This window comes from Equus asinus, chromosome 1 (genome assembly GCF_041296235.1).
Source record: "Equus asinus isolate D_3611 breed Donkey chromosome 1, EquAss-T2T_v2, whole genome shotgun sequence".
NCBI lineage: Eukaryota > Metazoa > Chordata > Mammalia > Perissodactyla > Equidae > Equus > Equus asinus.
Genome location: NC_091790.1, coordinates 162,092,059 through 162,105,246, shown reverse-complemented (window position 1 = coordinate 162,105,246; position 13,188 = coordinate 162,092,059). Strand labels below are relative to the sequence as shown.

At 42.0% G+C, this 13,188-nt stretch overlaps 1 protein-coding gene across 13 annotated transcripts in view; it reads left to right on the top strand.

The window, feature by feature from the left end:
- The window catches only part of PDE1C (phosphodiesterase 1C), a 596,098-nt gene that overhangs the window by 304,311 nt on the left and 278,599 nt on the right, over positions 1–13,188 (top strand). For 7 of the 13 annotated variants that reach the window (XM_070511553.1, XM_070511541.1, XM_070511537.1 and 4 more), the window contains one exon: positions 12,719–12,745. The exons of the other annotated variants lie outside the window; for them this stretch is intronic. In XM_070511553.1, coding sequence (XP_070367654.1) covers positions 12,719–12,745 — 27 coding nt within the window. The remainder of the gene's footprint in view (positions 1–12,718; positions 12,746–13,188) is intronic. 13 annotated transcript variants of the gene reach the window in all.

Here is a 13,188-nt window from a genome sequence, read left to right as displayed (position 1 = left end):
CCTAAGTTGGGGTAGTGCCACTGAAGGTGAGAGAAGAGGGGGCGTATTTGACATAAAAATTGACAGAATTTAGTTTTGGAGCAGAAAGAGAGAAGGAGAAGTTGTCTTCCATGTTTGTTTGGCTTGGATGTCTTAGTAAGTTTGGTGTCATTTGCCTTGTTAGGGACCATGGAGAGAAGAGCAGGCTTAGATAGAGCAGAATGATAAACTTGGGTTTGGACATGTTGAAGTGGAGTAAACTCTGGAATGTCCAAGTAGCCGTTGGCAATAGCAGTCAGGAAGTGTGGAGAGACCTCTGGCCTGGAGTGGTGAGTCTGAGAGTCATAGTTCTGAGTTAAAGCCGTGGGAACAGATGACCTATGGAAGAGGAGCTGGACCTGAATCTCAACTAATAAGGCAATTCCAAAAGAATAATTTAAATAATTGTTGATTTCCCCCAGATTACACATTTTAGTGTTATTAATTGGTCTTTTCACTCTCCCATTTAATTGGAAATGTCAGATGGTTCAACATATTTTTATTGGACTCCTATTCTGTGCCAGCTACTGGGAGCTTCAGAAGAGATATGAAAACCTCAGAAGAAAAGCCCTACTCTCAGAAAACTTGGAGCCTAGTTAGGGAGACAGAGAACTCTGTATACGTGTGAAAAGTTAAAAAACAGCAATAAAAGGCTGGGCAATAATTAATTGCTAAATAAGTGATTTTGACACTATGTCCTAGGGATCAGAGAAGGAAGACATTTGCGTATGAGGGATTATTTTTGTCTTTCTTTTCCTGATAAAGATCAATTAAGTCTCGCTGAAGTATGTTCTTAATGTATATTAAAGGGGAGAAACAGGTGAATGTCAAAAAGAATAAGTAGGTTTGGAATGAAATTTTCTTTACTTGAATACTAATGCAGTCTGTTAGTGCATCATCACTTGCTTATCATAATTTGGTTGCGTTTATTAGCTAATTACAACTCAATATTTAGCCGTGAAGTGTTTGTTATTTTGACTAAGCTTTACAGCCTCTGTCGGTTGGGAAGCAGCCCCAAGCAGAGAGATTTGTGCATTTCTAGCCCTGATTTTCTGTCTTTAATTTTCTTTGGCTCATAAAAAACTACTTTCCCTGGTTCCGGTTTCCCCATATGGAGAGAAAGTGCTTGTATGACCTGCCTCATGGCTTTTTGAGAAATGACTAAGAAAAATAATTGTTAAATATGAGGCACATAAAATAGTCTATAACAGCTTTGGGAATGACCATCACAATTTCCCCTTAGTAATAAAAAATGAATTCCAGAACAAATGAAACGCTCTATTTTTGGAGAAAGTATACTGAATCCATGTAAAGCGTTGGTATTCTTCAGGCTTATTGGAGTGTCTTCTTTATTTAAAGACCTCTTGACAGCTGTTACTAAACAAAATAAGTGAGTCTTCATGAGTGTAAGAAAAACCTGTATGTTCCTAGGTTGTGAAATTCTGAAAAAGCTTAAGAGAATAATTTAATCAACAAGACATAATTTATGATTATAGGTAATGACTTTTATTTACATATTTGAATGAATACACACGCACATCTGTATGCAGGAAACTCATCCATGACTCGTTCACTCAGCAAACATTTTTCTAACACTTACCCTGTGTCAGGCGCTATGTTAGGCACCAGGACACAGCGGGAAACAAAACAAAGGCTCCCTCCCTTAGGGGGCATTCAGTCTAGAGGCAGAGGCTCTAATATTAAATATATAATCCCACAAGAAATTATTTACTGTGATGAGTGCTGCAAAGAGGTACAGGGTGCTGTGAAAACATTTAAGAGGGGCCCAAGCCTGGGCCAAAAATCAAGGAAGGCTTCTCTGAAAAAGTGAGATTTAGGCTGAGATCTGAAGAATAAGTAGGTATTAATTACATAAAGAGTTGAAGCAAAGATTCTAGGGTATTCAAGGCCTGGGAAAACACCATGTGAAAAGAGCCAAAGGAACACCTCAGAAAACAAAAGAAGGCCATGTGGGTGCAGCATAGATGCTGTGGAGACAGGAGGCTGAGGGCACTGCTGGAGAGGGGTTAGGTATTGCCTTCTTTTAGACCAGTGTGCCTTAGCAATGGGAAGCCATGGTAGGTCTGTAGGGGTGGATTTGAGAGCTTTTCAGGAGGTCGACTCAACAGGACTTGGACATGGGGGATGAGGAAGAGAATGGAGTCTAGGATAACTCCCAGGTTTGTAGCTTGAGTCTCCAGGTGCTATTCACTGAGATTAAGAACAGTGAGGAGGGAACAAGTTTGCAGGTTTGGTGGTGGGTGGGAGCAGAATGAATGATGTAAGGATCATGAATTCAGTTTTGGACGTATTGAATATGAGGGGCCTATAAGATATCCCTGAGGAGATGTGGTGAATTCATGAGCAGTTGGATAAATGAGATTGGGAGAAAGGTCTGGGTTAGAGATAAAATGTACAGCTCAGCAAAGTAAGAAGAAAAAATATTGTATATTTATATGTGTGTGTGTGTGTGCCTGCATGCATGTTTGTGTCTGAATGATGCTAAATTAATATTCCTATGACTATTACAAGTAGAGAGAACCAAGTTTAGCGTGATCCCCTAAAAAGTCTGACAGAAGGTGCCAGGAAACTATAAGTTTATATTTATTTTCTCATTGGCATTTACTTGTTCATAAATGGGGAAGACCAGCTAGCAGTCAATGCACATAGCTTTGCGTGGAACCCTTGTATTGATTACTTGGTGTCATGCCCACCACAACATGGATTTAGAACAGAGACAGAGGGTGGGTAGGCAGGATGATTCTCAGTATTCCATGGGCAGAAAGAAACCATGACGCAAAAAGTCAAATGGACTGAGGCCCTCATCAGGGACCTTCTGAGAACTATAGGGCATGAGGCCAGGCAGCAAGACCCTAAGCCTAGAGCCCAGCCCACCGCAGAGGGGCCTGGTGAAGCTTGGCTGGGTGGAGGCTCCCTAGACCTTGCAGGAGGCCATGCTATTGTCTAGGCTCCTTCATTGGGCGCAGCCTCCCACTGCTGCTCCAGAGGTGCCCTCCAGTGGACACACCTGGCCTCTGTCTCTTGGGGCAGTGCACAGCCCTGCCATAGTGCTCACTCTCCACACCTCTGCCTCATTCATAGCCCTTTTCCTGCTCTTTAAGGTCTTTCTAAAAAGAGCCTTCCCTCTCTCCACTTCCACTCTTGTCCAAGGCCCTATTGCAGAGACCCAATATTCAATATTCTACTGAAATACAGCTTTCCTTTCTTTTAAGGCCACCAGAAGAGTGAATATTTAGACAATCAACATGAGAGTGCATTGAGTGTTTTGGCTGAAAGTCACTATTGGACATCCAAAGAACATTAAATTCTGTTTGCCCAGATTCCAAACAACCAAAATGCTTAAATAACCAAGTCTTTTCTTACACTCCAGAGACATGCTGAGTAAATCCAGTAGTGAAAGATTAATTTTTGAAAGCTACTTCCAGGTGTTTTAGGAATAGTTCAAATTCAGACTAATCTCTCACCCCTGTTTTCCTCTAGCTCTCTGACTTTACTCTAAGGATGGCTCTGAGGGGTCTTACACTACCTTTAAATTAACCCCCCCCCAAAGTATATTACATTTAGTATACTATTCCAGGGGGTTGTTACTTGGAAAGCCTGTCTGCTAAGGATGAGGAATGTAAACACTGTTGTGAATAGGGTCTTGTGTAGCTCATTTTTGAAATATAAGGATTATGTTGCTGAGAACTGCCATTCTGTCTATAAAACCACTGACCGAAATTAGTCATTCTTAAAAAAATGAAAGAGTTGTTCAAAGCACCTGTTTCTGGCAGTCTTGTCATGGTTTCAGTGAAGGTAACTATAACTGAGGAGAATTTGGCTGGAATGCTCAACTGATTTCACTTGACAGTAGAGCTCAAAATGGTCCCAAGGAATGCGTCTGCTACTTGGGTTTTGTTGTTGTTGTTGTTCTGTACTTTGGATATTGGCCCCATTTTTGCCATATTTAAACTGTTGAAATTTACGGAATCTGTGTCCAGAGAAGAGCCTTATACAGATGATGCTACTGTGAGAGAAAGCTGTAGAGGAAATAAGAAGGACTTCTCTTCCCCACAAGCTCTTGTGTTGACTTAAATTCTCCTGGAATTGGAAATGACCAAGAGCTACTTTCCACCAGGAGTAGATTTTGATAAGAGTTGTGAGGAAGGGAGTGAGAGAGGAGAGAGGGAAAGAATGCTGCTGGAGTAGACAGGAAAGGATTGAAAAAATTAGGCTGGTCACTAAAGTTAAACTTGGCAGAAGATGCAGTTTTGGTTCTGGCTAAATCTGCATGGGGAAAAAATGAAGAAGAGAATTGAAGCAACTCTCTGAGTAATTCAATTCAAAAAAACCTACCCCTCCCCTGATTACAGAGATCTATCTGTGAAGAGTGAGATTTTGTCTTAATCCTTTGGATATATCTCCAGTTGGGCAGTGTTGTCACAGATGTTAAGAAATATGTGTTTTCAGCCTTTCTCATTGATGTTTATCTAAATAGGAGCCAGGATCCCAAGAAGGAGGTCAGAAAAATCTCTTCCATTCCCACCCGCACAGTTTTGCTGTACTTATAACACAGCAAGTGGTTTTAGTAAATATGTGAATAGATGAATAAATCATTTATGCAAATACATACTGCTTGGATTTCTACAAGCGTGACATTTACTTTCTATTTTCTTTCTCTAAAAACCTCTCCATATTTTTTCGTTGGTGCCACTGATTAGCTTATTGCCCAGCTTTTAAGCAGTAGATTTTTAGCTAGAGGGAAATAGTGCTTGGTCTGCTCAAAAACCTTGCTTTCCAGAGGAAGATTTCAGCTTTCTTTGGGGAGGGGTCCCATTTGGGGGCCTGTCCGACAGTAATCTGAGTGCTGGAATTTTTAATCCGGGCCCAGAAGAGAAGCAGGCAGGAACAGGAGATTGGGATCCCTGTGTCTGGCCAGCTGTCTGCAGGGCTGGGGAGAACAATGAAGAGACAGGCCTGGGGAATGTGGGAGCAGCGGGCGAGGTGTGGATTGGCTGTGTGTGAGTTGGGGCCATTCCAGATGGGAGTTGTTTAGTTTGGGTTAAACCTCCTCGAAGATTTCTCTTCTTTCCACTGCCCAGCCAGCACTAGATAGAACCACATTCATTTGCTTCCAGGAGTGAGTTAAAAATTGATCGTCTTATTTACAGCTCTGTTTCAGATTAGCATTCTTTCATTTTTCGAATTCACTCTCCCCAGCCCCAAACTGCACTGTGAAAAGCTTCTTTCATTTGACTTTGATCTTATCATTTTGGGTTAAACATACTGGAATTTTATACTTTGGGAGTTGCTGTCCCTGAATATGACTTTCCTTTTCTAAGAGGGCTGAATGAAAGGGCGTGAGTCTTTAGGATGATTTTCCCCAATAGAAAACCTAGGAGAAAAATTCTCTAGAAAATTTAAAAAAAAAAGCTCTTTCCTGATTATTGAGTTATTCCAGGTAAAAGTGAGTTTATGTCATTTCATTATTTTTTATTTTTTGTCTTGCCTTGGATCTTTAGCCAAGCAGGAGAATAGAATAATTGCCCCCATGGATTTTTCTTCTGTAGCTAATCAGCTAAAAACCTTTGAGCTGGTAAGAGAAGAGAGTCACTTTCTCTGGTATCTCCCACCCGCTCCCGATAGTCTGCCAGAAGGTGCCAGGAGACTGCAACTTATATATATTTTCTCATTGACATTTACTTGTTCAAAATATGGGAAAAGCCACCAAGCAATAATATACATAGCTCTGCAAATCTAGGTTTTAACGTACACATCATGGAAGTGAAATCACTGGTAGGAATGAGAAGAAATGTATAAGGACCCTCGAATCTCAGTAACACATCCAGTAGTTCATACAAATGATTTAAGACAGATTTAGTGGATGTTTCTAGAGATAGCCAGTTCTTTTCAGTCTGCACCCCATGTGCCAATGAAAAATAAAACCAGAGGCTCAGATGACTGTTCAGAGCCTCCCTCATTTCATGGGTATTTGTGGTATTTTATCTCGGTCTTCTTTCCCATGAGTGAGCCGCATGTGACCTGAACTCGTGAGAACTTGTAGTTAACTCCATGAGTCTTGCTGCTAACTTTGTTTTTCTGAGTCTGTCCCCCCATCTCCTCTCCCTTGAGGGAACTGAGAACGGAGGTTTCCACAGCTATCTGTACACTGGCAGTGATGGTGACCTCGGTAGGGAAGGCCAGAGATGGGATCTGATGGGATCTGGAGCAGAGTGAGTCCTCGTTGGCCAGGAACCCCGGAGGACACTGAAGGCAGAAGTGGGATTCTCGTTGTGCCTCTGCAGTTGTTGTCTACTCACCTTTCTTTACCAGAAAACCTTCTTGTGCCCTACTGGGAGGCATCTTGCTGTCAACTTTGAAACTGAGCACAAATTTTGGTTTTTCGAAGCCAGCTTGTTTGAATATTAAGCCTATTTATAAACCTCATTATTCCAGCACCCATATGGCTCTTACTCAAAGACACTCACTTTAAAGAAGTGAAAGCCTGCCAGGCACTTCATAATTTAACATTAGTGCTGAATGGACTCTCGCTGATCCAGGCTATCAGGAATGATTCCCAAATCGTCTGTTTGACTTTGGAGTTTGTGAAACTTACGTTTGATTGCAGGTGTGCTCAGTCTCCGGGAACTCCTAGCCCTCAGAAGGCAAATAAAGCCCCTCACAACCATCCTTGCTCCTGCTTCACTGTTGTCTCTTGCTGTTTCCTAGCTGTCTCTACTCTGCCCCTAGGCAGGTCCATGTTTATTGTGGACAGAATCACCCCTTATGCTTTCTTAGTTTCATCCTTTCTCTCCCTGATTGGGACCAGGAGAGGTAAAATGAAGTTCAGGGGCTAGCAGCTTCTTCTAGATGACACAACTATGAAGAGCTTTGAGGAACCTTTTTAAATATTGGGGGTCAGTGCTCTCTGCTCTTTGATGATGCTCCTGTCTCTGTATCCTCCTGTCAGAATGTGATCAGCTGGATGTAAATGGACTGAAGCCTTCGGGGGGGGGGCGGATTTTCCAGCTCCTCACTCCCCCTGTTGTGTACGCGTGCACACATGCACACGCACACAACATTTGCTACTTCATGGGCAATCCACAGTTCCATAGAAACATTCCAGACTTAAACAGACATTGATTTTCAGTGAAGACCAACGATCTTTTAATTTGCTGAAGAGATAAGTGGATCCGGGTCAATCAGTCATGCCAGTTATAGCACATGGTATCTCTGCATTGAGTTACATCTTCTGGGGATGCTTAGGGATTCTGTGTAAGCAACTCACTGGGCTTCAGTTTTTAGGGAATTATTAATAAAAAAAAATCTTCAGTAAAAGATAATTTCAGATATTTCTGAGAATTATGATGGTCTCTCTCTCTTATATACCTAGTTTTACTTTCTTTTTACCTGCCATCTGAGAGATGGCCCAGGTTTGACATTGGAGGGAAGTGTGTGGTTCTGCTAGGCTAGCTGGGACCCCTGCCGGGTGGGTGTCAGAGAGCACAGCCTGCAGAGCCCTTTGGGTGTGGCGGGGAGGGAACGCTGGGCAGGGTTTCAGCACCCCTTGCTCTTGTCAGGACTGAGATTAGCACCTGCTTTCTTTGTGGTTGAGTCTTCTAAGATAAGGAGAATTGGGAATATTCGATTTTTCTACTTTAGAAAGCAATCTTCAACCTTTTTTCTTTACTTTTTTAATCAATGAAAGGCTTTTTTTTTCCAAACAAAATTTGGAAACCTATTGAATTATAATACCATTATCATTTATGCAGTGCTATTCTTATTCATACAGTAGCTGACTCTTTCTTGAGCATTTACGGGGTGCCCAGCACTGTGCAAAGTGCGGTACATTCAGCATTACATTGAACTCTTACATCACCTTGTGAGGTGGATATTGTTGTTACCTACGTTTCACAGATGAGGAGTCAGGCTGTTGGGAAGGTGATGGAAGTTACTAAAGGTTGCACAGCTTATTGGACACAGTAAGTTAGAGAAGGGATTTGGGCTCAGTCAAGTGATCTGAAGCATTATGCTGTAATTGCTCTCTGTAGAAAAACAAAAACAGACAAACACAGAATATGCTGTGTGTGTGTGTGTGTGTGTGTGTGTGTGTGTGTGTGTGTGGGTGTGTGTGTGAAGGGCAGACCCTGTTCTGGGGAACAGTTTGAAAAACACTGCTCAAGACCTTCATTGAGGTGGCTGCCTTAGCCCCGCCTCGTGAAGAAGACCTGCCTTCTGCCTGAGCATGAAGCCGTGCTCTGTCCATCTCCCATCCTGCCAGCACTGCCAGAGCCCAGAGCACAACAGCTCCTGGTCATTCCCTACTTTCTACATCAGCTCAGTCTAGCTACATGGATCTTGAGATTTGTGATATATTGTTTCAAGTTTGAAAAAATTGTAAATGTTTTGGAAAAAATTTGCAAAAACAAAACAGAACATTTAAAAACATTCCCTTTGTCTTTCAGGTTATGAATCAGGGATAAATTCTGTTGAAGTTCTTAAAAACAAAAGGCCAAGAATAAACTAGATTCTTTTCCAGCTCATTTCCTGGGTTTGGCTGGAAAGAACCTAGTATGTTTTACTGTTGGTTTTGTTTGTTTTGTCTAGTGTCTAAGTTTCCTCCTGGCATCTTTTGACTTCTTTGCATAATTTCCTCACTTTTCTTTGAAGGCTTCAGAGTTTGCTTTCTGTCTCAATCACTTTAAGATTCTGTATCCTTAGACAACTTACTTAGCCTCTCTGAGCCTCACTTCCATCAAGTAAAAAGTGAGGTTAGCCTCCCAGGGTCTGTAGGCAGTCACAGTGAATTAATTTATGTAACAGGCATGAAACAGAGGAGATGCTCAGCAATTGTGAGCCCCGCATCTTCTCTCATTATGTCCCTCCTGTGTGTAGAAAACCATGCCTGTGATTGAAGTCCTCACTGCTTATAGTAAATCATTGCTAAACACAAGGAAAATTACAAACAAAGCAGTGAGCAATTTTTAGATCAGTTTCTTGATAAAAAAAAGTTTCATTCATTCATTTCACAAAAATATATCGAACAGCTGACATTTGCCAAGCACTGTGTTAGGTAAGGGAGAAACACAAGCAAGTAGTGGACAAGCCATCCATCTTGCCATTAGCGTAACAGATCCTACCACTTGGAGTGATAAGTGCAATGATTTGTGTGAACCCTGGCCACCATGGGACACACAAAAGGGACATTTTCCAGTTTGGGAGGCGCTGGAAGGTTTTCAGGAGGAAGTGATGTCTCAGCTGAAGGATGAGTAGGGCTCAGTCAGGTCTCACCGATCTTACCCGTCAAGATGATCTGTGAGTAGGCTCTTGAGGAGGATAATTTCCATGGATCTGCATTTTCTCTTGTGCTTTTAAGTGCAGACTTCCAACTCCATGGTAAGATGACACAATTTGGATTGGGTCTGCCTTGATTTGGGAACTGTCTGTGTCTAAATGGGGTGAGATGGGAAGAGAGAACTTTAGGACTTTGGAAGCCAAAAACCACGTTTATGAAGGTGGGAAGTGAGAGTCAGGAAGGTGAGTTGGACTGAAAGTCAGGTTTTTGGTCTCTGTTTCTTTGGGTCGACCAAACCTATAATCCGTATTTTGATAGGTGTGAGTGGCAGCCTCAAATGATTTATTTATTTTGCCAACAGACATTTGTAATGTGCCAACCATGTGCCAGTCAATGTGCAAGCCCTTGGGAAAGGTGCAAAGATCCATATGACATCTCTGACCTCAAAAAACTTAAAACAATGGACAAAGGCACTTAAAATTTTTAGAATGCCCTTTACACGGCATGCACAGTACCTGGAAAATTCAATAAATTATGTGCTCTGAGATCATTCCTTTCATTTTATAGATGTGGAATCTAAAGCTTGATTTGGTATAGAGCTTGCCTGAGGTCTCACAGCTAGAGATGGGGGAAGTTGGGTTTTGAACCAGGTCTATCACGTTCCAGAGCTCTGTTGTCTTTCACATAATCAGAGATGACACAAAGCAATGCAAGAGGTGAGCCTTTCCTTCAGGTACCATCTTTTTCAAAAAAGTATAAATTTCATTACTTTTCTTGATTAACTCTGTATTGCCTGCTATCTCCCTCCACATCTGGCTGGACTGGGCTTGGCTGGGCTGGTTTGAGGCCACTAGGCATGCCTACCTTACCTACTTGCCTCATACTTACACATTTCTCCTTGTTGAAATCCCACCCATCAATCAAGACTACCTCTTGAGGTCACAAAGCTTCCTGAGCCACCCTTTGTATTGCTTGTTAAAACAAAACAACACTTTAGGTACATGTCTTAACTTCTTTTTTAGAGTTCAAATTCTTTCAGAGAGTGGATCTTACAGTTATTATGAGGATTAGTGGTGTATGTTAAATGTTTGTTACTAGTAGGTGCTGAAAATGGAAGCTATTCTTATTTTTGTTCTTCTTTGATCTTTTTGGTTCTCCCAGCGGTGCCTTTGTGTGGTCCTTGGCAGAAAGCTGGGAGAATTCTATGGAAGCCAATACCAAAGATTTTCTTCTTCTGGCCTCCAAAGACATCCTCTGCTGACAGAACTAGTTGGGCTTCTGGATAGAAGCCAGGGGCACCCATCTGTCCCGCCTACCCCATTGCCTTTGGTCTTCACACACTCTCAGTGGGTTATTTTCCAGTCTTGCCAGAGTTTCCTTAATCTAGCTTATTAGAGTGTGGTGCTAACAAGGGCCAAGGGCATGGGTCCCACCCACAGCTCACTGCGCTCTGTGCCTATAGATGAGACTTATTCCCTTGGCTACTGCCTGGAGAGGGTGAGTTGTCACTGATGATGGGGTCTAGTGAGAGACAGTGGATTGTCAGTGTGCATCCATAACAGCTTTTGAAGGGAGTGAAAGTCAGTGTTTCAGGCACTGGGTTATAGTAGAGAACCACAAGAAGAACCTGCCTGTGGGGAACTGACATTCAGGTGGGTTATCTCATTTATTTCTCACCACGAGGTCTTGAGAGAGGTTCTTTGATTATTCCCACTTTATAGTTGAAGACACTGAGGCTCAGAGGGGTCGAATAACTGGCCCAACACTGTAGAGCTAAGTTCCAGAGCCAAGACTGGAACAAAGGTAGTTTGCTTTAAAGCTCAAGCCTTAACCCACAGTGTTAGTTGACCTTTCTCCCTATATATATGATACATTTCAAGCATGTAGATACCTCTGTATATTCACATGGCCCTATGTATGTGTCTATCTGTAGATGTGACTATGTCCTATATATTGTATATCTATGGATGTGACTATGTATGTATAGGTATATACATATTTTTATACATTTTTTTCTAATTATAATCATAATGCTTATTTTTAAAAGCAAAATTCATAAAAGTAAACATAAAAGAAGTGATCCATTGACCCACCAGCCCGAGACCATGGTTATCATTCTGGTGCATTCCTTTCAGATAAGTAGATATCAGTATGTATCTCATCAAGATCACAGTGTAGGTTCTGTGTGCATGCTCCTTTCTTCACTTGACATCTACCACTGCCGTGTACGTTTTCATCCAAACAGAGATGGGTAACAGGTTTTGGTGATTCTGAATTTGAAACATCTGTGGCTTTTTTTTTTAAACATGTGACATACAGCTCTATTAGCAAATTGGTGGCTTGGCTTCCTGGGTGCAGTGACTGTAATGGGAATGGAAGTGTGGAACTAAGGACACCTGGGAGGCATTGCCCTTCCTGAAGATGCTACCGAGAGATGTAGCTTCCTCTCGCAGCACATCCTTTCCTCTAGGCCCCTCCACTGAAGAGCCTATTAAAACTCTTTTGAGGGTCTTCAAAGTCTATGAAAACTGATACCAACATGAAAAACATTGGGATACTGGGAAAATAAACTTTTATAGCCATTTTCTCCTTGAATGCCACTATGACCTAGGTGAGATAGCTAGGGCAGATGTGATCTCTGTTTGATAGATTAAGAAGCCCTATGCTGGAGGCTAAATGAGGACTGTAAATAGCAGAGATAGACTGGAACTCCAGCCACTTCTCCTTCCTTGGGAAGAGTTCTTTCAGGAGACTGAACCCACAGCTGAGCCATTAGCGAGTTCCTAATGCAGCTCTCGCCACTTTTGCTTCTAGACTCATTGTCTCCTTCCTCACTTTTTCCTTCTCTGGATACCTTATATCTGAGCTTTTGCTTTAGCTGCCTGACTACACATTTACATTTTAAAAGGCACATCTGTAAAGGGACTTCAGAGCTAGATGATGGGGATAATAGTGGCAATAGTGACAGTACAAATAGCTATGAGTTATTGAACATTTAATATATGCCAAACAAAAGAAATGCTTTATAAGCTTCTGCCCATTTACTCCTCCACAATCCCATGAACCTGGTAAATGGAAGGGCTGAGATTTGAAGCTGGATCTTGCTGTCTTTAAAACCTGACCTCAACCAAGAGGCTACAGTGCCCTAAGAGGGGAAAGGGAAGAATGTAGAGGGCAGAACTGTTGAGCTCTTGGGATGCTATTTGTAACTGTTAAGACTATGGTTATACACATCTGACCACAATCTAACACAATAATCCAAAACTTTTAATTGAGCTTTGAGACCCACAAGCTTCACAGAAAGAACCTTCTACGAAGTGTCCATCCCTACTGAAGCTATCTTTTTCTAACCCGCTGCCTGCCACAAACCTTTTCTGATATGTGTTTGTGCTTCTTTTCCTACAGGAGGAAATATAAGAAAACGTCCCAGAGGTAAGAGTGTTTTTCCGAGAAAGGGGAGCTCATTGGTTGAGTTATTTGTGGCACAACTCTTCACATGACTGGCTCATGGTGGACGTTCATTGTAATAAACAGTCTCTTGCTTCCTTCCTAGTGAGTTGTCTGCTTTATCTTACGATTGCTGTTGCTGCTGTAATTAAAAATTAGTTGCAGACATTTAGTGTGGTATTAAGTGTATACTTTCACATGAGAGTGGATCTGGTGGATTAAAAAGCTTGTTACCGCTGAGCTTTCTAGTGATTTTACTAAAACATTGACCAGAGAGGAACTGAGCTAGGGGTGGGGGTGGGGGGGTGGGAGGGTTGTTGAAACTTTATGGATGGGAACACAAAAGGGTCTTTAAATACACTTTTAGTGTTTGAATTCTCCTTTGCCTGAAATTTTCCTCCGCCTGATTCACTGACCCAGTACTGTTG